Source organism: Nerophis lumbriciformis, linkage group LG09, assembly GCF_033978685.3.
Source record: "Nerophis lumbriciformis linkage group LG09, RoL_Nlum_v2.1, whole genome shotgun sequence".
Classification (NCBI taxonomy): Eukaryota; Metazoa; Chordata; class Actinopteri; order Syngnathiformes; family Syngnathidae; genus Nerophis; species Nerophis lumbriciformis.
The window spans coordinates 13316961-13341433 of record NC_084556.2 but is presented as its reverse complement, the minus strand read 5'-3'; the positions used below and the strand labels follow the sequence as shown (position 1 = coordinate 13341433).

Sequence of the window (24473 nt, the reverse complement as noted above, 5' to 3'; positions counted from 1 at the left end):
GTAATCAAAGAACAAGAGTGGAAGCAACAGGTCCTTCCTGGCTACTAGGTATTTTTTTTCCACACAAAAGAACAACTTTCTTGACATCTTATATGATGGGAGGTGCAAACTTGCTCTTTGACTTGTATTCATTCAAACCGAGAAAGAGAAAATAACACCCTGCAGAGCTTCGGGGTGAAATGTACACCGCTCTCAGCATTTCACTGATACTGTTACTAGAGCTAACAATGAGGAAAAGAGTTCTGATTGTGTGTACCTTGCTGTCCAGTTTCTTCATAGTGACTAAATCCAAGGACTTGAGCGAGTGTCCCGTGGGGGCGATGAAGTACAGGCAGATGTGGATCCTGGTGTCGTGATAGTTGAAAAGCGAGCGCTTGATCTTCAGCTCTTCCTGCAGGTAGTTTTCGAACTGAGTGTCGATGTAGTCGACGATGGGCTTGTAACTGTGGAACAACAAAACAACAAAAGGATTGTCATTGTTTGGTAAAAATAAAAGTGTACTGGTAGTGGATACAAGCAGGAAGATGGGCCTGTCCCTAGGGGCAAGGCTTGTTTGTGTGATCCAGTTCTTTGCCCAGATCGCACAGCTGAGCGTTGCATGAGGCATGTGTTGTGTTATGTTGCCCTCTGACCCCTTTCTCACAGTGCTATTCTTTGGGAAAACTATGCCGCTAACAAAATGCAACCCACTGTAATGCTGTTCGAGAGGTTATAATTTGTGGTGCTTTTTGATTTTTTTTATGATGGAACATGCATGGAAATAAATGTATGACCGCCTCCATGTCCGTTTATAGTCCTTTCACGCCTCCCCTTTACATGCATCTTCAATCTTCCTCTGCGGAATGCACTGCTGCTGACCTTAGGGGCCGTGCATTTACAGTGCAGGGTCTGGTCTTCAGCGGGCCTACAGGGGAGGCCGCTATCAAAGGGCGTGAGAATGGCGTTCGCTGGTTGGCTTCCAACTTTACTAGAAGACTGGGCTAAACGTAACGACGTTTCCTCTTCCAGTAACGAGCCAGCTCTCATTGTGTTATTCTCAGGCCCAGTGAGGATAGAAGAATGTGCAGGATTGTTCCTGCTTTTCTCATTGAAAAGCTCAAAAACATGAACCTAACTCGGTAAGAAAAACACTAGAATGCGTTGATGGTAGCTTTTTAAGACAATGAAGTCTCATAATGAAAGTACAGACAATACACTTAACATACAATTACTTTATATTTACCATAAATTAGTTTGGGTAGATGGTAGTATAATAGGGCTGTAATGATAAGACAACATAATCGTCAATGTTGACAATAAATCATTTGTTGGTGGCGATTTTGTTTTTTAATGCCAATGCGTTGTTTAATGCAATTTTATTTTATATGCCGCCACAGAGTTATGAATTTGACAGTGCCACTAATATTTTGACTATGATAAGTAATGTTTATGTTTGCACCTTTATAACGGCATGCATCCGAACTGACAGCACATGATAAGAACAGTGTTGATACAGTAAGTGTACCTACTTGTGCAATATTAGTGTTATTTGTTTATAGTTTAAATAAAATACAAGAAAAATTTAAAAATTAAATTACTTTTTTTTTTTTAAATGCACTAAAATAATTGAAAATAACTATGTTAAAAATGATTGTGTTCAGACAAATCTTTTTGTGTAAGAAATGTTTCTTACCTGCTGACAGTTTCGACTGACACTACAGCCTTCGTCAGAGCTGTCGTAGCTTCCTGGTGTGACGTGTCTAAAAACAGCTGACCACGTGTCAGCCAAAACTGTCAGCAGGTAAGAAACTTTTCTTACACAAAAAGATTTGAACATAGTTATTTAAGAACACAAGATGAACGCAATCGATTTATAATTGAAAATATATATATTTGTTTATAGTAGGGCTGTCAAAGTTAACGGGATAATGCGTCAACTATACATTTCAATAACGGCACTAATTTTTAGTAGCTGGGGAACTTGGCTGCAGTTAAATTGCGACTGATGATCCACAAGCGAGCAGAAATGAACAAAGGAAAGTCAACCTTATGGAAATATCAGGTTCAAAGCCATGGCCAGTTGTTCTCCCGACAAGAAACGACTATTTTTCGCCATGAGAAGAGGCAACATCCCTGCAGCAAACACCTGCTGCGCACGTCGTCGTTCAGAGGTGGGTGGTGCTTCACATCCGTGTTCAGATTACGATTAAGGTGCATTGATAACATAACATTTAAATTGTTACTGTGACGGACTTAGTGAGTAAGATGACATAAAAGCTCAACAGAAATGAAAGACAGTCGGCAGGTTTTAGTGCTGACACCATTAAGCATCTCATCATCTGATAGCCTGTGTGAAAGCACAATTGCTGCGTTATGATGTTTTCCCATGTTCTGTGTAAAAGGCACAGGACAAAACAACAATGTGACGGCGCTGAGGTGACTATTATGCGCCATCTCTGTGCTTTTAGATGTGAAAGGATACATTTAACAATGTTTATCCTCATACCTGTCGTCTTTATTGATCTGATCCCCAAAGCCAACGGTGTCGACGATGGTGAGCTTGAGGTGGACGTTGCTCTCCTGCAGGTCGTACGTCCGCGGGCGCAGGTAGACGCCGTTCTGATAATGGCTGGCCTCTTCGTTCTCAAACATGGTGTTGAAGAGCGTGTTCATTAGCGTCGACTTGCCGATGCCCGTCTCCCCTGAGGACGGGCGAAAGGAAGGAAGTAACGTGAGGCGAGACGGAAGAAGACGAGATTGTGTGAGATGTATCCCTCACACGCTTGCTATGACTTCATACACAATGTCTGACTTGTTGATTGTCATACAAAGTACACAATGATTAACCCATTACTCAAGGTCAATAGTACTGTTGAAATTGAAATTAAACTACAATTTGACATAGTTTTAGCAAGGTATTTTTCTAATAACCAGTGTTTCCCATACATACGTTTATAAAATACATTTTTGGACCGCCACAAATAGATTTGGCGCTACTTGTTCACCTTGCTCATAAACACATAATAATGGGATTGTCTGTGAATGCAGCTTGTCATTGTAACTTTGCTCCTGGTGTGCCAGAGAATAATAACAAATAGCAAGATGGATCAGTGTTGCCAATGGTGGTGTGCCGATACAACTTTTCCACCTCCGATACAATACTGACATTAGAGCCTTGATTATTGGATGATACTGATATTGATTTGTTACAATATCTGCACAAATAATACATTATTTTATTATTTTGTAGTGTTGCATGTTGGAAAGGGTTTACACATTGTGAAATTACTCAAACTAAGAACAATGGTAGGTATTAAAAACACTAACATGGACTTATACTGTCTTTAAATTGAAGTGGAGTGGTAATTATATTTTAGAAACACCTAGTGGTCACAATATTTAATTAAGTTAAGCTCATGACGCGCTAAATTGAATGATGCAAGACATGTTTGTTACTGGATACTTTCTAATTCTGCCTTGGATACTTTGTATCTGCAAGTAATATGCAACTATAATTATTTGATACCTGTTTATATTGACAAATGTATTTTAGACTATAATATTGTTCAATGAAGGACATTTATTACGTTTGTCTAGCTTTTGTGCTACTATGTGTTTAGCTGTTGTGTAGCTGCTCGCTCTTAGTAGTCTATATCCTACCATGATTACCTTTTGCAAATGACTTGACTACAATAAGAGAAAGGACTTGTGTGCTTTTTGGAGGACATTTAAATGTTAACTGGCTCTCGAGGTTTACATAAGTAAACGCTGCAGGACTGCTTGTATCAGGGCACCTATATAATCCGATAATTGTTTTTTTGCTGGTATTAGACCAATATTAATAACAAATCGGGACACCGTTGGCAGCAAACTAACTTTGCTTTATTCAGCGAGTATTCTGATACCTCTTAATTCTGTTATTCAAAATAGCAACACACCTATCAACTTTTTCTGGTCATATCGGACACTTTTGTAGATTTGAAAGCACACATCCCACATCTAAAAGCACTCACAGACAGCTACCGTCTTGCTTGTAACAGAAAGAAAGTTCATTTGTCTTTCCACATATTTGTTTTGTTTCTCATTACTTGTGCTTACTTTTTGGTCTCCCTGAGCGTCTATTAAAATTACATGGCTAATTCTGCAAATTAGAGCAAACCCACTGCCAAAAATAGATTGCAGTCCCTGTGGGACACACTTCCGACTATCATTCTACAAAAATGCCAACAGCTTAAAATGATAGCATCGTCATTTCTCGAGAGAATTATACCAGTTAAAAAATAAAACGTGCAGCCACCTCAGAAGGATGTGTTATTACTTTTCTGTCATATACTTAAAAATATTGGATTTTTTTCCAACAAAATCATAACACTTACTCGTTTCCAAACTCAAGATTGGGACCCAATAATGGATCACCGTGAAATTTGTATTGGATTATCGTTTGTCAATAATTGCTTGCAGCAAATTGATATATTTAATGTTCTTTGTCATGTGTCACCATTATAAATACAGAGGAACCTCAATTTACAAAGGCCTCTATTTGCGATCTTTTCGGTCTACGAACTTTTATATGAACGATGTCTCGGCATATGAACGCTTCATTCATTTATTCATTAATTCATTCTTTAATTTTGTGTGCCGCTGGAAGCCCTATAGGTGCTGTCATTTTGATGACATCACATCCTGTACACGTGGGCATTGCCATTTTGAGGAGGCTGGGGCCCCTACGTCACATCCTGTTTACATATTTGGATGGAGTACAAGGTGCACGGATTGCCTCGCAAATATGGAAGAAACGAGTCCACAATTGCAACCATTATAAAAAAAAAAAAAGGACATTTATATAGTTGCTAACTTTGCCAAAGGGGTTAAATGTCTCCGTATGGACAGAGTGTAAGTGCAAGACCAGGTCAAAAAGCTGTTGCTCGTGTGGATAAATGAGACGCAGCTAACAGGTAACAGCATTTCTGAGGCTATCATTTCCAAAAAGGCTCGCCATTTCCATGGCGACTTGATGTCCAAAGTGACCGTGCTGGTTCCAGCATGGTCACCAATTTAAGGCGAGTCGTGGTTTTTTGGAAAAGTTTAAAAACAGCAGCCGGCATTTAACCCATGGAAGGAAGGTCTTTATTGTTATTGCACAAGTACAATGAAATTTCATTTTTAGCACAAACCCGTTCAAGAACAGACATACATTGTACAGAGTGACAGATCAGGAACAGGTCGCCACCTACGGCGCATCGTAAAAAGTGGGAAAAAGGTGGACGGGGCTGGGGGATTGTTTTAGTAAAAAAATAAAAAAATATTCCAGACTGGGCTCCTATGGGTGCGGAAAAAAACTGGTGGTGTGTAAGTTCATAAATCGAGGTTCCACTGTACATGGAAATCCTGCTCTATGGGGCACATTTTGCTATTTTATGCTGTAATGTACTTTGTGTACTCACCTACGCAGAGGATGTTAAAACAAAAACCCTGTGTGACCGATTTGCTGACCAGTTGGTCAGGCAGGCTGTCAAATCCAACATGGCCCCCCAAGCTGAGGCTGCGCTTCTCTTCGTTCTATGGGGGCACACATACAAAAGAAAAACACGAGGAAACATGTTAGGTACATTGACATTGGGTTTTGGTTAGTTGGAGATGGCATTAAAATGTACTGCTCGCAGAGTGTGTGAGATAAAAACATCAAGATTAATCTAAGTCTTTTCACCTTTAACCTTGCTATCTAAACCATCTACACAGGCAGCCGCTGAGTCCACAGAGAATGTGTCAGAGCTGCAGACAGAACCTTGAGATGAATTAGGCTCGCTGGTAGCGATGTACGTCTGGCTGAGCCTCTGACGACCCATCGACCGCATTCTTGAAGGCTGATGTCACAGAACGCCAGCAGACTGGGAGCAGAGCTCAGCTAGACGTGACCACACTGCAAACTTCCAATGCAGAATAGCAAAGGAGCACTAAATGTACGTGTTGTTGTTGGTCACAACAGACAAAAGGGTAATGAAAAGGAAGCATTGGGAGTGACAGGAATGGGGGGAAAAAGTCAGTGGACCGTCAGTCCCAGAGGAAACAACACAGTTAGCAGACCAATGTATGGCCGTAGGACAACAGGAAATGGCTGCAGGGAGAGGCCCCAGGTGGTTTCAGTGAAATAGGGCGTAAAGTAGATAGGTTTTAACAGCTATGACTTGCAGTCGGGCTCGCAAAAAATATCCTGTGATTACATATATAACATGCAATATCACCAGGGATCTACATGGGCAGCTATTACCAAGAACAACCAAGAATTCAATTTCAATGAATCTTGATCTGAAATATTTGTAATTGCACAAATATATATTAATGTCTCTAATTCATTTTTAGGATCTCTGATGTATCCAATACTTTTAGATTGAGCCCAAGTACCACCAGAAGAACATGTATGGCAACTTGAGAATCATAACCATAAAACCTTGACTTGGGAGGTTCTAAAACTGTAACAAGAGAGATCATAAAAATGTTTTATAAAGTCCACCTAGTGCCACAGTAAATTATTGCAAAAGTATGATGCAACAATTAAACAAACGAAACATACGATGACATTTGTGTGTAGGGATTTAACGATACAAACACTGCATATCACTGAACTGTCCCTCAAAAGTAGTTATACACACACTAAAGTTTTTCAAACATTTTATAAAAAAAAAAAATAAACACACAATTCTTTCTCGGCAGAAGAAACATAAAATATTGTTCTGTCTTTCTTAAGACCCATATTATTTTATATTATGAATACAGTGGTACCCTAAACTTAAAAGTGCCCCAACTTAAGAGTGTTTTGAGGTAAGAGTTGTCTCTTAGCTAATTGTTATGCTTTAAGTTGCAGGAAAAATTTTTAGTTGCAAGCATCCTCGCCATTAGTTGGCAAAGCAAATGACACAGTGAACCTCGTAAGAGCCTTAACATCTGGTCTTACTTGTTAGCATTAGCTTATCTCTATATATATCAACATAACTTTGTTTTTCCAAGCATGGGAAGGAAGAAAGTGATTGTGATGGTCAAGTGCTGAGAAGAAGAAGTGGATGGTAGTCATTGAATTAAATAAATACATCATCAAAAACATGACAGAGCGTGTAGTCGACCTAAGGAACTAGTTTAAGCGTATCACTGCTAGTCTGCACCATATTGAAGCAGAATGAGTGTAACACCATCAAAGAATGTTAAAATAATAGCTTAGCGGCAGACATTTATCCATGAAAATATATAAAAACTACTGATGGTGTGTTTGACTGAAAAGCAGCTGGAGATACCGTAGAAGTCCACTCTCCAAGGTAAATGCTGTACCGGTACATTATTATTACATTACTCCAAAAAACTACTGTCGTTGTTAGTAGTACATTTTATTGTATCGTTTTTACACAATATTTATTACCTAAAAGTTAGTTTTAATTTTTAAAAGGTATGTTACATATTAATATTGTGCTGTTTTTTGTTGTTGTTTTTTTTTGGGGGGGGGGGTGGTTGGGGACGGCACCAATTAATTAATTAAATTAATTAATCAAATTAATAAAAAAATATTTTAGCTAATTTCAATGGGAGGCATTGATTTGAGATACAAGTGTTTTGAGTTAAGAGCTCTGTCAGAGAAGCAATTAAACTCATAAATTGTGGTACTACTATATGTTTATCTCTGTAGGTATTTCAGTGTTACTTAATGGATCGTCACATCAACCCCTTTTTGCTCAGAGAGCACGGCCTGTCGGTTCAATGTGCACAATTGGATAATTTAGTTGTCAGACTACAATGTGTTTATACAAGTTTGGATTGGAGTGTGGCGTTTTTTCATGATGAAATACGTTAATGTGTCTTCTGTCCATGTTAGCAATTAAAGTAGCTAGCAATTAAGTAAGTAAGTACATTTTATTTATAAAGCGTTTTTCACAGATAAAAATCACAAAGTGTTGTAGAAAACATAGGGGAATTAAAACCACAATTAAATTAAAACAGGAGCAACATCATAAAAAAGATAAACAATATTTTTTTAACGTGGATTAAAAAAAGATTAAAAGTCCATAACTAAAATCTTTTCCGAAAAGCTACGTCTTCAAAACATTTTTTAAAAGAGTCAACACAGTCAAGCTCAATGAGAGACGTGTGCAAGTCATTCTAGAGTCTGGGGGCTACACAGCCTGGAATGCCAGGTCTTCCCGGTTTTTAAAGTGAGTTTTTGGGATCTTTAAGAAACTCTGGTCTCAAGACCGAAGGCTGCTTCCTGACGTGTAGGGGCACAACCAATCAGCGATAAACTGAGGGGACCCACCAAGCAACGCACGGAAAGTCAGGACTAAAATCTTAAACTATGCGAAAATTTGACTGGAAGCCAATGAAGACTTGATTGAATGGGGGTAATGTGGGCGGTTCTGGGTGCACCGGTCTAAAGTCTGGCAGCAGCATTTTGTACAGTCTAAAGTCTCTTTAGAGTTGACTTGTCGAAACAAGTGAACACAGAATTACAATAGTCAATGCGAGACGAGATGAACGCGTGAATGATCATTTCGAGATCCGAAGTTGATAACATTTCTCACTTCAGAGATATTTTTCAGGTGATTAAAAAAACATGTTTTGTTTTTAATTAGCACACTTGCTGCTTTTCCAAGAAAGGAAGTTTATCAAAATGGGGTAATTTAATTTGGTTTACTGATCAGGACAATTTTACTGCGGTTTATCATTAACCCACAAATAGTAATGTTACAATTTGTTGGTTAAATGTGTGATCCTTTGAGGTTGTGTTTGTTTTTTGTTTTTTTTAAATAAATGGCAGCTCTAAAATATTGGGTCAAAATGAACTAATTTGGGGAGGTATCACATTTTTATGCATGCGCTATTGAAAGAAACGTTTGAATGTTTTTTTTCTAAATGACTGATTACCAGTAATGATTTGTGTTTTGCTAGTGCAACATAAATAATTAAATTAAGTGTTTGAATCATATCTAGGTTATATAAACCTGATACTACTTCCATTCTATGCATCCTTCATAGCAGACATTGTGTAAAATAAAAGGTGAGAATGACATCAGCTCTGACTAAAGTCCAGGCAACGTTCCAAGAGGTTGAATAAATGCGCGATGATGACCGAATGTGACAAAAGCAGAAGGAAGAAGCAGGAGTTGTTCGAAAAGGACTATACATCTATTTTATGACCACCCATCATTTTCCAAGGCTTGGGCCAGTCTGATGTGGCTGCTTAGCTAGCTGGAAAATTAGACCCAACTGGACCGCAACAGGAGGTGTTGAGAACAGATGACGGTTCCGCGGGGCTTCTGGAGACTCCTCATCAAGACATAATTCAACACGTGACGAGAGGAGAAACGCCACCTGATGACCTCAATGACAAAGCCATATGCACACGCTAAGTGCTCCTCCAACAAGACTTGGTTGCTTCTATGCCAAGGATCATCATGCAGATACATTCACGTGTCCCCTAAAGTGCCACATATCACAATTTGGACATCTGCAAGGTGCATTTGAGAGTTACTCTGCAAATGAATTACAGCAGAAGAACTTGCCATTTTACATTGAAGACAGTAAATATGCACAGAGATCCTGCAAAAGTGAGCCAACATTTATTCACCTGTGCCTTCACACAACAACGTAGCACTCCAAGGTCAAACATTTCATGGTTGACAACGTCAGCGCTCAGCACCACAGTCTGGTATGATGAAAGATTTCTTGCAATTGCTTTCAACAAGAGAAATTAATCCAGTTTTCGCGGAATGCCCTTACACACAGGATGGGTGCCGCCTCTGTTGCAGCTCTAAAACTACCTCCAAAGCTGGGTTATTTATTGCCAGGTTGGCTTCCTTGCTCTAAAATTCTGCGTTCTTGATGCTTACATTAAAAAAAGAAGCAACTCGGGAAAAAATTTAGTATTTAGAAAAAGTGGAAAAAGGACTAAAATTTGCTGCCATTTGCGAGTGCAGCCTCTTTCACACAGAGATCCCTCAGAACATCCCTCATAACAGTCTCGTCAGCAAAAAAAAAGACACCTTTGCTTTTTACACACACAACAATGTGCACTTTCACACAGCAACATGGCATCCTGCAATCAGATAGTTAGATGGATAGAACAATGACGGGTGTAACAATATTCAAAACTAGGGATGTGCCAATCTATCATCCACCGATTAGTATCGCCCAATTTTTATGAAAAAATGCTTTACAGCCATTTCCTATTAATGCCTTTTAATGGAGATCACTCGCTGAAATAGTATTTATTTTTAGTCCCCCGTCTGACAAGCCAGTAGACAATTGTGTGTCTCCCTTAAGCTAATAATAATCACCTCTTTAAGTATCACTATCATTAGAGGACGAGGCTAAACCTGTTACACACCGGGAGCGAACCAAAGGAAGGAATGCTAACAGCTAAACTAGCTGCTCATCTAGCTGGAAATAACACCAAGAAATAAGTTATTTGTATGGAGATGGAACCACTTTACAGCAGAAAATAAGCAGATACTAACAGGAAGCTAATAAGTAGGTAAATAAGAGTTAGAGAGGATAATATAACAACTGTTGGTTTATCAGCATTGTCATAGTCAGTACACGACACGTAAGAGGAGGGCAGATCCATCCATAAATTGGTGGTGTCGATTCCAAAGGTATTATTAGTATATGATCAATACTAGAGTGATTAGATCAGGGGTCCCCAAACTACAGCCCGCGGGCAGGATCCGGCCCGCCAGCGTCCACAATCCAACCCGCGGGAAGTCCCAAGTTAAAAAATACAATAAAAATGTTTTTATTAAAAAAAAATTCTTATTATTATTATTTTAAATCTGTCCTTTCTAATCCATTTTCTACCGTTTGTTACTGTCGGTGTCTCCTAGCCGCTCAGGCAAATCATATTGTCTAAAAATGCATTTTCCCATCGATAACGTGACATCATCGCTCTTATATACCGTATTTTTCGGAGTATAATTTGCACCGGCCGAAAATGCATAATAAAGAAGGAAAAAAACATATACAAGTCGCATTGGAGTATAAGTCGCATTTTTGGGGGAAATTTATTTGATAAAACCCAACACCAAGAATAGACATTTGAAAGGCAATTTAAAATAAATAAAGAATAGTGAACAACCGGCTGAATAAGTGTACGTTATATGACGCATAAATAACCAACTGAGAACGTGCCTGGTATCTTAACGTAACATATTATGGTAAGAGTCATTCAAATAACTATAACATATAGAACATGCTATACGTTTACCAAACAATCTGTCACTCCTAATCGCTAAATCCCATGAAATCTTATAAGTCTAGTCTCTTACGTGAATGTGCTAAATAATATTATTTCATATTTTACGGTAATGTGTTAATAATTTCACACATAAGTCGCACCCCCGGCCAAACTATGAAAAAAACTGCGACTTATAGTCCGAAAAATACGGTATATATATATCTCCACAGGTAAAAGCCAGTAAATTAGAATATTTTGAAAAACTTGATTTATTTCAGTAATTGCATTCAAAAGGTGTAACTTGTACATTATATTTATTCATTGCACACAGACTGATGCATTCAAATGTTTATTTCATTTAATTTTGATGATTTGAAGTGGCAACAAATGAAAATCCAAAATTCCGTGTGTCACAAAATTAGAATATTACTTAAGGCTAATACAAAAAAGGGATTTTTAGAAATGTTGGCCAACTGAAAAGTATGAAAATGAAAAATATGAGCATGTACAATACTCAATACTTGGTTGGAGCTCCTTTTGCCTCAATTACTGCGTTAATGCGGTGTGGCATGGAGTCGATGAGTTTCTGGCACTGCTCAGGTGTTATGAGAGCCCAGGTTGCTCTGATAGTGGCCTTCAACTCTTCTGCGTTTTTGGGTCTGGCATTCTGCAGCTTCCTTTTCACAATACCCCACAGATTTTCTATGGGGCTAAGGTCAGGGGAGTTGGCGGGCCAATTTAGAACAGTAATACCATGGTCCGTAAACCAGGCACGGATAGATTTTGCGCTGTGTGCAGGCGCCAAGTCCTGTTGGAACTTGAAATCTCCATCTCCATAGAGCAGGTCAGCAGCAGGAAGCATGAAGTGCTCTAAAACTTGCTGGTAGACGGCTGCGTTGACCCTGGATCTCAGGAAACAGAGTGGACCGACACCAGCAGATGACATGGCACCCCAAACCATCACCCAACCATGCAAATTTTGCATTTCCTTTGGAAATCGAGGTCCCAGAGTCTGGAGGAAGACAGGAGAGGCACAGGATCCACGTTGCCTGAAGTCTAGTGTAAAGTTTCCACCATCAGTGATGGTTTGGGGTGCCATGTCATCTGCTGGTGTCGGTCCACTCTGTTTCCTGAGATCCAGGGTCAACGCAGCCGTCTACCAGCAAGTTTTAGAGCACTTCATGCTTCCTGCTGCTGACCTGCTCTATGGAGATGGAGATTTCAAGTTCCAACAGGACTTGGCGCCTGCACACAGCGCAAAATCTACCCGTGCCTGGTTTACGGACCATGGTATTTCTGTTATAAATTGGCCCGCCAACTCCCCTGACCTTAGCCCCATAGAAAATCTGTGGGGTATTGTGAAAAGGAAGATGCAGAATGCCAGACCCAAAAACGCAGAAGAGTTGAAGGCCACTATCAGAGCAACCTGGGCTCTCATAACACCTGAGCAGTGCCAGAAACTCATCGACTCCATGCCACGCCGCATTAACGCAGTAATTGAGGCAAAAGGAGCTCCAACCAAGTATTGAGTATTGTACATGCTCATATTTTTCATTTTCATACTTTTCAGTTGGCCAACATTTCTAAAAATCCCTTTTTTGTATTAGCCTTAAGTAATATTCTAATTTTGTGACACACGGAATTTTGGATTTTCATTTGTTGCCACTTCAAATCATCAAAATTAAATGAAATAAACATTTGAATGCATCAGTCTGTGTGCAATGAATAAATATAATGTACAAGTTACACCTTTTGAATGCAATTACTGAAATAAATCAAGTTTTTCAAAATATTCTAATTTACTGGCTTTTACCTGTATATATACATATATACATATATATATATATATATATATATATATATATATAAATAATTGTATTTATTTATTTATTTATTTTAACCCAATGCGGGCGCCGAGTTTGGGGACCCCTGCATTAGATCAATATTTGTATTTTCTTAACATCTTTTGTGTTGTTGTTTTTGTTAATATTTACAAATACATGGAATAATTCCCTGGACACAGGAGGACTTTGATGATTTAAATGAGTAGAAGATCCATCCATCCATCCATCCATCCATGTTCTACCGCTTGTCCCTTTCGGGGTCGCGGGGGGTGCTGGAGCCTATCTCAGCTGCATTCGGGCAGAAGGCGGGGTACACCCTGGACCAGTCGCCACCTCATCGCAGGGCCAACACAGATAGACAGACAGCATTCACACTCACATTCACACACTAGGGCCAAATTAGGGTTGCCAATTAACCTATCCCCAGGTGCATGTCTTTGGAGGTGGGAGGAAGCCGCAGTACCCGGAGGGAACCCACGCAGTCACGGGGAGAACATGCAAACTCCACACAGAAAGATCTCGAGCCCGGGATTGAATTTAGGACCATTGTATTGTGAGGCACATTATATAGTAGTTTTTTTACTTTGTTTATTTTTTATGTACTATTAACTTTGTTTTAATCAAACAATTGTCTTGGAATAAAAGATAAAAAGGAACTAGTTGAAATGTGTTGATATTGTTAAACCGTCAATAGCACTCACCATAAATACATTGAAAAATGTATAGTTGATACGTGTGACTGTTATGGTTTATTTCGAACATGTAAACAGATACAATGTGATACATCATATAATAATTACATATGTTCATTTCTCTTTACAACATGTACGAAAAGGAGTCGGAAGAAGCAAAGCTTATGTAATATTACACCTTTTCCATGTCATAGCACTTACTAGCATATTTGTTCACTTCCTGTTCTGATCTTGTAATTGTAACAAAATCTACACCAATGAATACAACAGTTCTCTTAATAGTTAAGCCAATCATGATTCACATATGAGATGAATAATATCTCATTTTTAACAAAGTTCAAGATGCTTATCAATATTCTTCTTCCTTGTACGTAGTAAACACTTGTAGTTTGAACAGCCTTTTAAATTGGATCATATTAGTACATTGTTTGACTTCTTTGCATAATCCGATCCATAATTTCATTCCAGATACTGATATGCTAAAGATCTCCAGTGTTGTACATGCATACACATGTTTTAGATTAGATTTTCCTCTGAGGTTATAGTTCTCCTCTTTTTTTAACATAATTGTTGTATATTCATAGGTAGCAGGTTATAGTTTGTACATAATTTTAATTGTTTGAAAATGCACTAAATCAATGAGTTTCAGTATTTTGGAGTCAAAAAATAAAGGACTTTTGCAATGTTCTTGATAACATACATTTGGTATTATTCTAACTGATATTTTTTGTAACACGGTTAGTGAATGAAGTGCACTTTTGTAATTATTTCCCCATATTTCTACACAATAAGTCAGATATAGTAATACTGGCGAGCAGTAGAGAGTGTGCAATGATTTTTGGTCCAGAACATATTTTGCTTTGTTCATTATAGAAATATTCCTTGCCACCTTGTGTTGTATATTTCTTCTTTGCGACTACCAAATCATTTTATCATCTATTATTACACCCAAAACATTTATCTATTTCACACTTTCAATGTCTACTCCGTCTATTTGTATTTGTGTTTGACTTTCTCTTCTAATGTTACCGAATAGCATTATTTTTGTTTTAATGAGTTTCAAAGATAGTCTGTTTTTATTAAACCATCTCTTTAATTTGCTAATTTACTCTGTTATTATTTGTATTAGCTTCTGTGTGCTTTCTCCTGAACAAAACGCAGTTGTGTCGTCCGCAAATAATTATTAATTATTGGTATTGGTATTGGCCGATCTCACTCATGAAGGATCGGCATCAGGATCGGCAGCACTGATACAGAAGTTGGAATGTTACAGGATTGGAAATTTGTATCATGCAAAAACTGACGTGGAGATGAGGAATGACACATTCTACCACCACAAAGGTTTTTACAAAATGTTTTTCTCTGTTGAACAACTCATCCGCACGCCCTTCCTGTTCCTCGATCCTCAAACACAATTACTGTCCCGCCTCCTCACTCATCTCCGTCCCCCAGGAAAGATCAAATAAATGAGTGAGTCAATTGTTTTACCAGACATACTTATCACCAGTAAAGATACCGTCACTGAATTTCTTAAGACAAAAACACTAAAAGAATGGCTGCTTCTTCATTGAGACTAGGTAATAAAACAACTATATGACTTTACTCTCAGTAGATAAAATGCAATGGCAATCTTTTTTCTCTGTGGATGCACTACAATGTGTTTTCTTGTGATTTATTGTAGCACATGGGACAGGATTGATTGGCCCAGGAAGATACGATTGTACATTTGAGAAGCCAAAAAACCATGTGGAAGAGATTGAAAGTGGAAAAAAGTGACAGCGAGTAGCTCTCCAATTGTCCCTACTGATGAAAAAAAAAAAAGTGTATATCCAAGAGCCAAATAAAATATTTTAACTATCTAGGCCAGTGACTAGTGTAGGATTCCACCATTGAGAGAGTGGGAGACTTCAACCGTCACCCTGTAGCTCAGAAAATACAGTAGAAAATCCCAAATGTATATTTTCAGGGACCACAAAATGTTCAAACAGCCATCATGGATGATGTAATATGTCCTCACACCTCAGCTAAGTAAGTTTTGAACTATTTGGCTCACCGCCAACGAGGCAATGGATGACATAGAGGTGACTATGTAATGATAACCATAGAAATCTCCGTTCTGGCTGCTCAGTACAATATCCTCCTGAGACCCAGCATTCTCGGCAGCGAATATTTGTGTTTTGCATTGCACGGCTATTTTTTCCCCAAAATATTTAACTCTGACAAAAGAAATGAAAAAAATACAAATGTTCACTATAATTGATTGTAAGTGGAATATGACTAAATCGACAATAGTGAAATAATAACGGAATGTAAGTAAGAAAATGAGAATGAGAATCTTAATTTAGGTGAAAAAAGTATTAATGTCTAATAAAGATGAAAGTCGTAATGCCACAAGATAAAGTAGAAAAATTACAAAATGAGAGTTAAAATGTTATTCAAAAAGTGAAATTGTTACGAGAAAGAATGTTCAGCGTTGAGACAAAATGTAACAATGTTACGGGAATAATGTTGTATAACTAGAAAAAAGTGGTGCTGTAAAAGAACAAAGTTCATTATCTTGCGAGATTAAAACCAAAAATGTTACGTCAGAATGTTATGAGAATGAAGTTGAAAATGAGGAAAAAAAGTTTTAATGTAGGTGGGACAAGTCATGATGTTTAATGAACACTATAATTGACATGCCAAATAAGATAAAGTTACAACACAAAAAAAAGTTGTAATGTTCTGCAAAAAGTCACATTGTTAAGAGAATAAAATTGTAATACTAGAAAAAGCAAAAGTCGTAAAAAGTTTAATATTTCAGAGAAAAATGTTGTCGTATTGCAAAATAACAACACAAACATGTCATTATATAAGTATTTTTTTAACAAAAACATAATTAGAGAAAAAGACTATGTCTCCCGGATAGCCTGGGGACGCCTCGGGATCCCCCGGGAGAAGCTGGACGAAGTGGCTGGGGAGAGGAGAGTCTGGGCTTCTCTGCTTAGGCTGCCCCTTCGTGACCCGACCTCGGATAAGCGGAAGAAAATGGATGGATGTTGTATTGATGTGACAAAAAGTTAAGATGTTACTTCTAAAAACTCATGTAAATACGATTTTTTTGTTGGCAAAAAAGTAATTAAACTTAAAATTAGTCCCAATGTCTGCAGAATGAAGTTGTAATTTCTGCAAGAAAAGCCATTGTTTCAAGTTAAGGTCAGAACAAATATTATCTAGAAATCTATTTCTAGACTTTTGAGAGCCCGTCTATGACCTCTTTTATACATACACATTGACTCATTGGTTCATTCTGTCATTATTCATTCCGTGTTGACTTTGACAAGCTGGCCTGCAGGCACTTCTGGCCTGTATGTTCCATAAGCACCGCTGGTGACACAATACATACATCCTGTGTACACTTCTCATCTGAACGTGCAAAATAATTAGTTACGAGTCTTTGAATGCGTCTGACAGCGAGACTTACACATCTGGGACCGACTACTGTTGCAAACATTCCACTTGCCTCGAACTTGTTCTTGATGATAATTCCAGATTGCATGCAGGCCTGGCGGGTGGAACAATGGTCTTTGGGGTCAGTAAGTAACCCTTCCATGGGGGATACGTTGTTGGGCTTTTTGTTACATAATAATAGCAGCAGCTAAGGTTTTAAGGAGAAGGCTAGAGATCTGTAGGGTGACCCAGTCTACATAAGTGTGTATGATTCTTGCATTTTTATGTAGCAGGGTTGGATAAATGCATGTCAAAAATGCTCTGAGTGGTAGTAATAATAAAAGGGTTACTTTTTTTCCCTGTTGTGAAAAATGTGTTGGTTTACTTGGAGCCACAACGCATTTTTCTCCTCTAGGAGGAAGTTCTGCAGGAAGTAAAACTTGTTTTCCCTCAACATTGCAAAAAAAATTGTGTAAGTTGTAGAGATTGATGTGTCTTGAACTGGGAGATGCAACATGCAAAACCAAGCTTTAGAAATGGTTGTTAAAATAAACAAAATCTGCTGACCTGTGTGAAGTTGGGACCCCACCTAGTCCAAATCTCCTCAAACCTGTCCCAATCGTTTGTGCTGCAAAAATTGTTTTGTCTATTATAGTTTTTAAGTTATTAACGTTTCATTATTCATAACCAGCTCCCTTGGTTGGTTGGTTTGAATTTATTTTGAACATGTATGCAATTACAAGTGGTAGATCACCTGTCCTAATCATTTGTGCTGCAAAAAATGTTTGTGCTGCTATGTTTTTAAGTTAATGTTTTATTATTTGTAATGGTATTAACATGTTATTAATTATAACCAGCACTCCATCCATGTCAAAATCTCCCCAAACTTACGCCAATTGTTTGCGTTACATCTGTGCTGCAAACATTTTTGATCTAACTATTATAGTTGGACGTTATTAATGAATTATGATTCACAACCAGGCCCCCACCCACCTTCTCAAAACCTCCCCATCCAGTTTTGCTGCAAAACATTTTGATCTAACTATAATAATTAATACCAACTCCATAGAACGTTATTAACATAAAAACAATAATACCGTAGTTAGACTAAAAGTTTTTGCGGGGGGCTGGTTATAAATATTCTAACTTTAATTACAAATCAGGCGGGTGTACCAAAAACCTGACACATATCATTGTGTAGCGTAAACAAGTGTAAAAAGAAGTTAACCGCTAATGCAGTCTTTCTCAAACAGTGGGGTGGCCTCCAATGGGGGGGCATGGTGCAATGTCAGGGGGGGGCGCGTAACCTCAGGGAACATGCTTTTTTTTTTTGCTGTACCAGAATATGATGAGCGTATGTCGCACTTGGCTTCACAGTAACCACGATGGGGGACGAGGAAAGACTGGTGTGTTGTTTCCTTTATTTTTGATAAGCTTACAATGTTATGCAGAGTTATTGTCATAACAAATTTATCGACAAAATATACTATTTTTAGTCATGGTGGAGAGTGTGGGGGGGCGCGAAATATTTTCTTCTTCCGAGGGGGGGGCGTAACAGAAAATATTTGAGAAGCACTAAAGGGACATGCGGTAGAAAATGGATGGATGGATGCGCTAATACAGTGGTTCTCAACCTTTTTTCAGTGATGTACCCCCTGTGAAAAATGTTTTAATTCAAGTATCCCCTAATCAGAGCAAAGCATTTTTGGTTGAAAAAAAGAGATAAAGAAGTAAAATAGAGCACTATGTCATCAGTTTCTGATTTAGTAAATTGTATATAATTATATAAAATATTGCTCATTTGTAGTGGTCTTTCTTGAACTATTTGGAAAAAAAGATATAAAAATAACTAAAAACTTGTTGAAAAATAAACAAGTGATTCAATTATAAATAAAGATTTCTACACCTAGAAGTAATCATCAACTTAAAGTGCCCTCTTTGGGGATTGTGATTGAGATCCATCTGGATTCATGAACTTAATTCTAAACATTTCTTCACAAAAAAAGAAATCTTTAACATCAATATTTATGGAACATGTCCACAAAAAATCTAGCTGTCAACACTGAATATTGCATCGTTGCATTGTTGCATTGTAATGAATGGAATAGCCTACTTGATTTGATGTTCAGTTTATGAATTTACATTCATATTTTGTTGAAGTATTATTCAATAAATATATGTATAAAGGATTTTTGAATTGTTGCTATTTTTAGAATATTTAAAAAAAATCTCACGTACCCCTTGGCATACCTTCAAGTACCCCCAGGGGTACGCGTACCCCCATTTGAGAACCACTGTGCTAATGTAATGTAACACTCTACAATAACAATGCTTTTAGCAGCCAATAGGAATGATAATAGTTCTCTACTAGATGAACATTCTATTTATTTGATCATTTTTACAAGTCTGAACTTTTGCAATGGTATTTGACCATAACTAGAGGGCATGTTTAAATGAGCGGCGTGCTGTTATTCATTGCGATGGAATCAATGAGAGAACAATGAGAGAAAACAAGAGTTGCAGGGTAATTGGCCGCATTGATCGTGGCCTACAAAGCTATCCCAAAGCTACGCAACTCTGCAGCGTGTGGCAATGACACGGCCTATCAATAGCCGCACCCTTTTCACACACAACGGCCAGGCAGGCTCATCAGTTTGTTCAATATGGTCTCACTTAGTTCCGAAAAGAAAGAAAAAAAGTTTAGACAGGAAGTCAGACAGGCCCCAGCTGTGCAGCCGCCCAGCCGCTACCGCTGGCCTGTTTCACTGCATTCTCAGCATTTTTCCCCCCATAATCAATGCCCCAATTTTATATTCCAAAATCCCAGTCAGCAGCAGAGCGGCTACTGTGCGCAACGAGCTAAACAGAACACGACTTCTGTTCTTTTTGCTTTGTTTATTAAAGGAGTGTCCTCTTTATCCCTTTAGCCTTTCTAGTGTCCAGTACATAAGCATGTTTCATTAAAAGATCAAGGAGTATTGTCATTACCACACTGACAATGTAGCATTTCGAGGGGAAAAAACTCCTCATTTAAAGAGTATATAGTCATAATATTACAACAAATAAGTTGTAATGTTATTAGAAAAATAAAATTTTAGTGGTATGACAAAAAAAGTCGTAATATAAGACAACAAAAATGTACAATTTTGTGATATTCCAAGAAAAGCTGTAACATGTTGGCTACCAGAATATAGTTGTATTTTTCCACAAAATATTTTATATTATTAAAAAAATATATATTATTTTGAAAAGTCATAATGTTACAAAGTCATACAAAAAAAAGTCATAATAGAGGGGGGAAGTCGTAATATTACTCAATTAAGTTGAAATACTATAAAATTACGTGAGTTAAGTAGTAATAATATCGCAACCTAACGAGTAACTTTTTAGGAGACTAAATCCAACTAGAAAAATGTCCTAACACAGAAGACAAAATGTGCAAGGTTACATGGAAAAATATATGTTATGAGAAAAAAAAGAAAAAAGAGAAAAGCTGTGATATGGAAGAAAATCAGATGCAGCAAAACAAGATTAAAGATATCAGAGAAAAGATCTTGGGAAAAAAGTCACCATATCAGAAAAAATTGACAAGACAGTAGATAGTAGCGTATTCACATGTTACGAGAATCAGGTTTTCGGGGGGGGGAAAGTTGCCACATAGGACAAAATCCTATATTTTGACGTAAAAGAGTCGTGATAAAAATGGAGAAAAAAAGTCAGAATGTTACAAGAATCAATTTTTTTCTCAATAAAAACATGTATGTTGTTAAGAATAAGGTCTGAATATTCTGAGAATAGAGTAATAAGAACATGTAATACTGTTACAAAAATAGTCGTTAAAAAAAGCTTGCGTTGGGAGCAAACATTTGAACAAAGAGAATTTCTTCTACATAAAAAGTGATTTTAAGATCGTTAAAAAAAAAGCAATCATAACATTACAGAAATAAAATCGTATAATTCTCAAATTTAATCGATTAAATTAAGAGAAAAAAAGTCCAACCAAGTCAGATTTTTTCAATATATAATTCTTGTGTTTCAGAATGAAGTCGTAATGTTTAAAGTACAAAGTCGTAGTATTAAAAGAATAAAGTAATACTTGTCACGGCCCGGGCGCATCCCAATGCGCACTCATCTGTGCGCTCTTATGAGCGCACCTCCAAGCGCCACTCCTGCAGAGGCTGCGCCGGTGCACAGCTGCAATCAATCACCGGCAATCAGCACACCTGAAGCTGATCATCAGACCCGCCTTCATAAGCCTGCACAACCTGCTACCCCACGCCAGAACGTAGTCTTCTGTTCGAGTAAAGTAAGCCAACTAACGAAGCGCTATGCATTTCTCTCTCCGTGTTTCTTGGTCTTGTGTTCTCCCCTTGTCGTTCCTTGCAGCTACCCCTTCGTTCCCGCGCGACGAGCTGTGCGTCTCGTCTCCCTGCGTTCCCTCTGTTTCCCTGACTGCCTCTTGGATCTCGACCTCCCGCCTGAACACGGACCTTTGACGCCTTGCTATAGCCCCGACTTTTCTGCCTGCTCACGGATCTACGAGCCTGTCTTCCCCTCCGGAACTTCCGCCTCTAACACACAACAGTTAATTCACACACATAGCCGCACACCATAAACACTCTTGGATTTAGTCACACTTCATTCCTGATTATTATATATAGTGTATATATAACAATCAAATATAGAGCTTTAACTACGCCCCTGAAGTCTGTGCCGTCTCCTCCTCCTGTACACAACAATACTGTTACAAATATTAACGTAAACTCAGGGGAAAAAAGCTACGGTAAGAGGAAAAAAATTTGTTTTATCTTTATAAAATAAATTCAAGAATAAAGTTGTTAAAATATAATAAAATTCATCCATTAAGAGAAAATAAAAGTTTGAGTATTATTAGTCGTAACGTTACTCGAAAATACTGATTACAAGTATGTTACACGTGAAAAACGAAGCCACAGGGTAAGACGTGATTTATTGTTGCAACTATGACATATTTCAGATTCCTTGCTGTCTTTTAAGACAAACTGAGACATGCACAAGCGCTGTCAGGAGGGAAAAGACAGCAATAACATCTGACAATAGGACAACACTGTAAATAGTACATGCAATATGACCGGAAGTTGACAGATGAAGTCACATGACACCAACACTATGCTTTCTTGCAAAACTATTGAAATCTATTTAATAGTCTTTACCTGCTTGCTAGCTAGCTAACATTTTACACTTCAATGCTGTAATTTAGATAATACAACCAATGGAGCACACACAGATAAATAATCATGAAATTAACCAAGATAGGTCTTATTTGTCTGAAATGTGCTTCCACAAATCACTTCCACCGTGTGGGCTGAGCCCCACATTGGAGGCTCCCAACACGGGGAAGGCTTAACCATACTCCCGCTAACATTCGCTGGTTTTTCGCAAATCACTACCGAGTATTGGCATGCGTTACAGGAGACACCCGGGGGAAGGTTGACTCACCGAAAACACGTCCACGTCCGTGGCAGCCATGGTGCGGAATGTGTTTGCTGCGTGGGACTGAGGAAGGAGTGGGGGGCAGAAAGGGAGCTGCCCTCGACGCGCTCCGCTAGCCTGCTGCTGACAAAGAGGATACAAGGAAGAGGGAGGGGATCATGACAAGATCATTCTCTGACACGTCGCCATCGCGTCGCTTAAACACGCACAGGCTTTACACTTCCGTGTTGATAATCACTCAATCACACCACAAAACATATTTTGTGCGCTTCTGTCGTCTTCTTTGTGAAAACAATCAAAGAAAAAACGTCTACCTGGGGTTTTTACTGATCAGCCAAAAGTGTTTTATTTGAATCGTCTGCACAAAACATTGCATAGTGTCTTCTATTTTCTTGGAGCCTTGCAGACATCTTTGGGTAGGACAAGTCCGTCCCAATATGGCGGCCTGTCAGGTACTTCCCACTACTGGTCCTAAAGAATGTGACGCTGCATGCCAGGACAAGATGAGGGGGAAATGTGTGTATCTTTTTGTCACATATTTATTAAGGTGCCTAATTATTAGGTATTTTTTGTCAATAATAGTTTGCAGTGTTGTTTCTATTATTCTAATATTTCATCTTTTTTTTTTTTAACAAAATGTGGTAATGAGCACATCACCCCTATTTTGGCGTCCCTTCACTGGCTCCCTGTGCGTTACCGAATCAATTTTAAACTCCTTTTATTTGTTTTTAAATGTCTAAACAACCTCGCGCCAACCTATCTCTCCGACCTCCTTCAGCCTTACTGCCCCACCCGATCCTTAAGATCAGCCGATCAGCTGCTGTTGACGGTCCCTGACACAAGGCTGAAGCTTAGAGGTGACAGAGCTTTCGCCGTTGCTGCTCCCAAGCTCTGGAACGACCTACCCCTGAGTGTTAGACAAGCCTCCTCTCTTCCTGTTTTTAAATCTCTCTTAAAAACATACTTTTATTCCATGGCTTTTAACACTGAGTGATATCCATCCTGCAATGGCTCCCCATAATACACCTGCTGTGATCCTGTTTTTATGTTTTTATTAATTCTATTTTAATTATTTATTTTTTATCGTGTTCTGTTTGTGTTGTGTTGTGTTTGCTCGGTACTCGTTTTATCTTTTAACCTGTTCATTGTACAGCACTTTGGCTACCCCTGTGGTAAATTTTAAATGTGCTTTATAAATAAAGTTGATTTGATTTGATTTGAACCAAAATATTAGTAAAAGCACTTTATGATGCAAAGCAGTTGTATACCACTGCAAATCACTATGATAAACATACAGAGAAAATATTTTTTTTAAATAAGAGCTCAGTTATGTACCTAATGTGAGTGAGTAAAGATGTGCAGCATCAAAATACTTCCCATGTGAAACAAGCATGTTAAAATAAGTGTATATTGTGAATTTGCCGTAAGATCCACCCATCCATCCATCCATTTTCTACCGCTGGGTCGCGGGGGTGCTGGAGCCTATCTCAGCTGCATTCGGTCGGAAGGCGGGGTTTTCCCTGGACAAGTCGCCCACACAGATAGACAACATTCACAGATCCGTCCTGTGTAAAACAACCAATTGTTTTTTCTGATAAAGACATCAAACAATAAAATAAATGATAAATATTTATTTTCGTAATAAATAATTGAATACATTGATAATAAGTTAATTATAATAATAGTAATAGAATGATAGTAATTAATAACAATATTTAAATATAATTGATTTTACTTTTAAGAACAATTGTTTTATTTGTTTCTAGATTAAAAGTAAATATTTCTTAATTTTGTGTATATATATATATATATATATATATATATATATATATATATATATATATA

General features: G+C 38.0%; 1 protein-coding gene across 3 annotated transcripts in view; it reads right to left on the bottom strand.

The window, feature by feature from the left end:
• septin8a (septin 8a) overlaps window positions 1–22781 on the bottom strand; it is a 52171-nt gene extending 29390 nt beyond the window's left edge. For 2 of the 3 annotated variants that reach the window (XM_061962535.2, XM_061962536.2), the window contains exons 1-4: window positions 22635–22781; window positions 5424–5538; window positions 2486–2681; window positions 257–443 (exon numbers count right to left, since the gene is read on the bottom strand). In XM_061962535.2, the coding sequence (XP_061818519.1) occupies window positions 257–443; window positions 2486–2681; window positions 5424–5538; window positions 22635–22664 (528 nt within the window). In that variant the 5' untranslated portion in view covers window positions 22665–22781. The remainder of the gene's footprint in view (window positions 1–256; window positions 444–2485; window positions 2682–5423; window positions 5539–22634) is intronic. The other variant, XM_061962537.2, reaches the window with a different exon arrangement.
• Between the last annotated feature and the right edge of the window lie 1692 nt (window positions 22782–24473).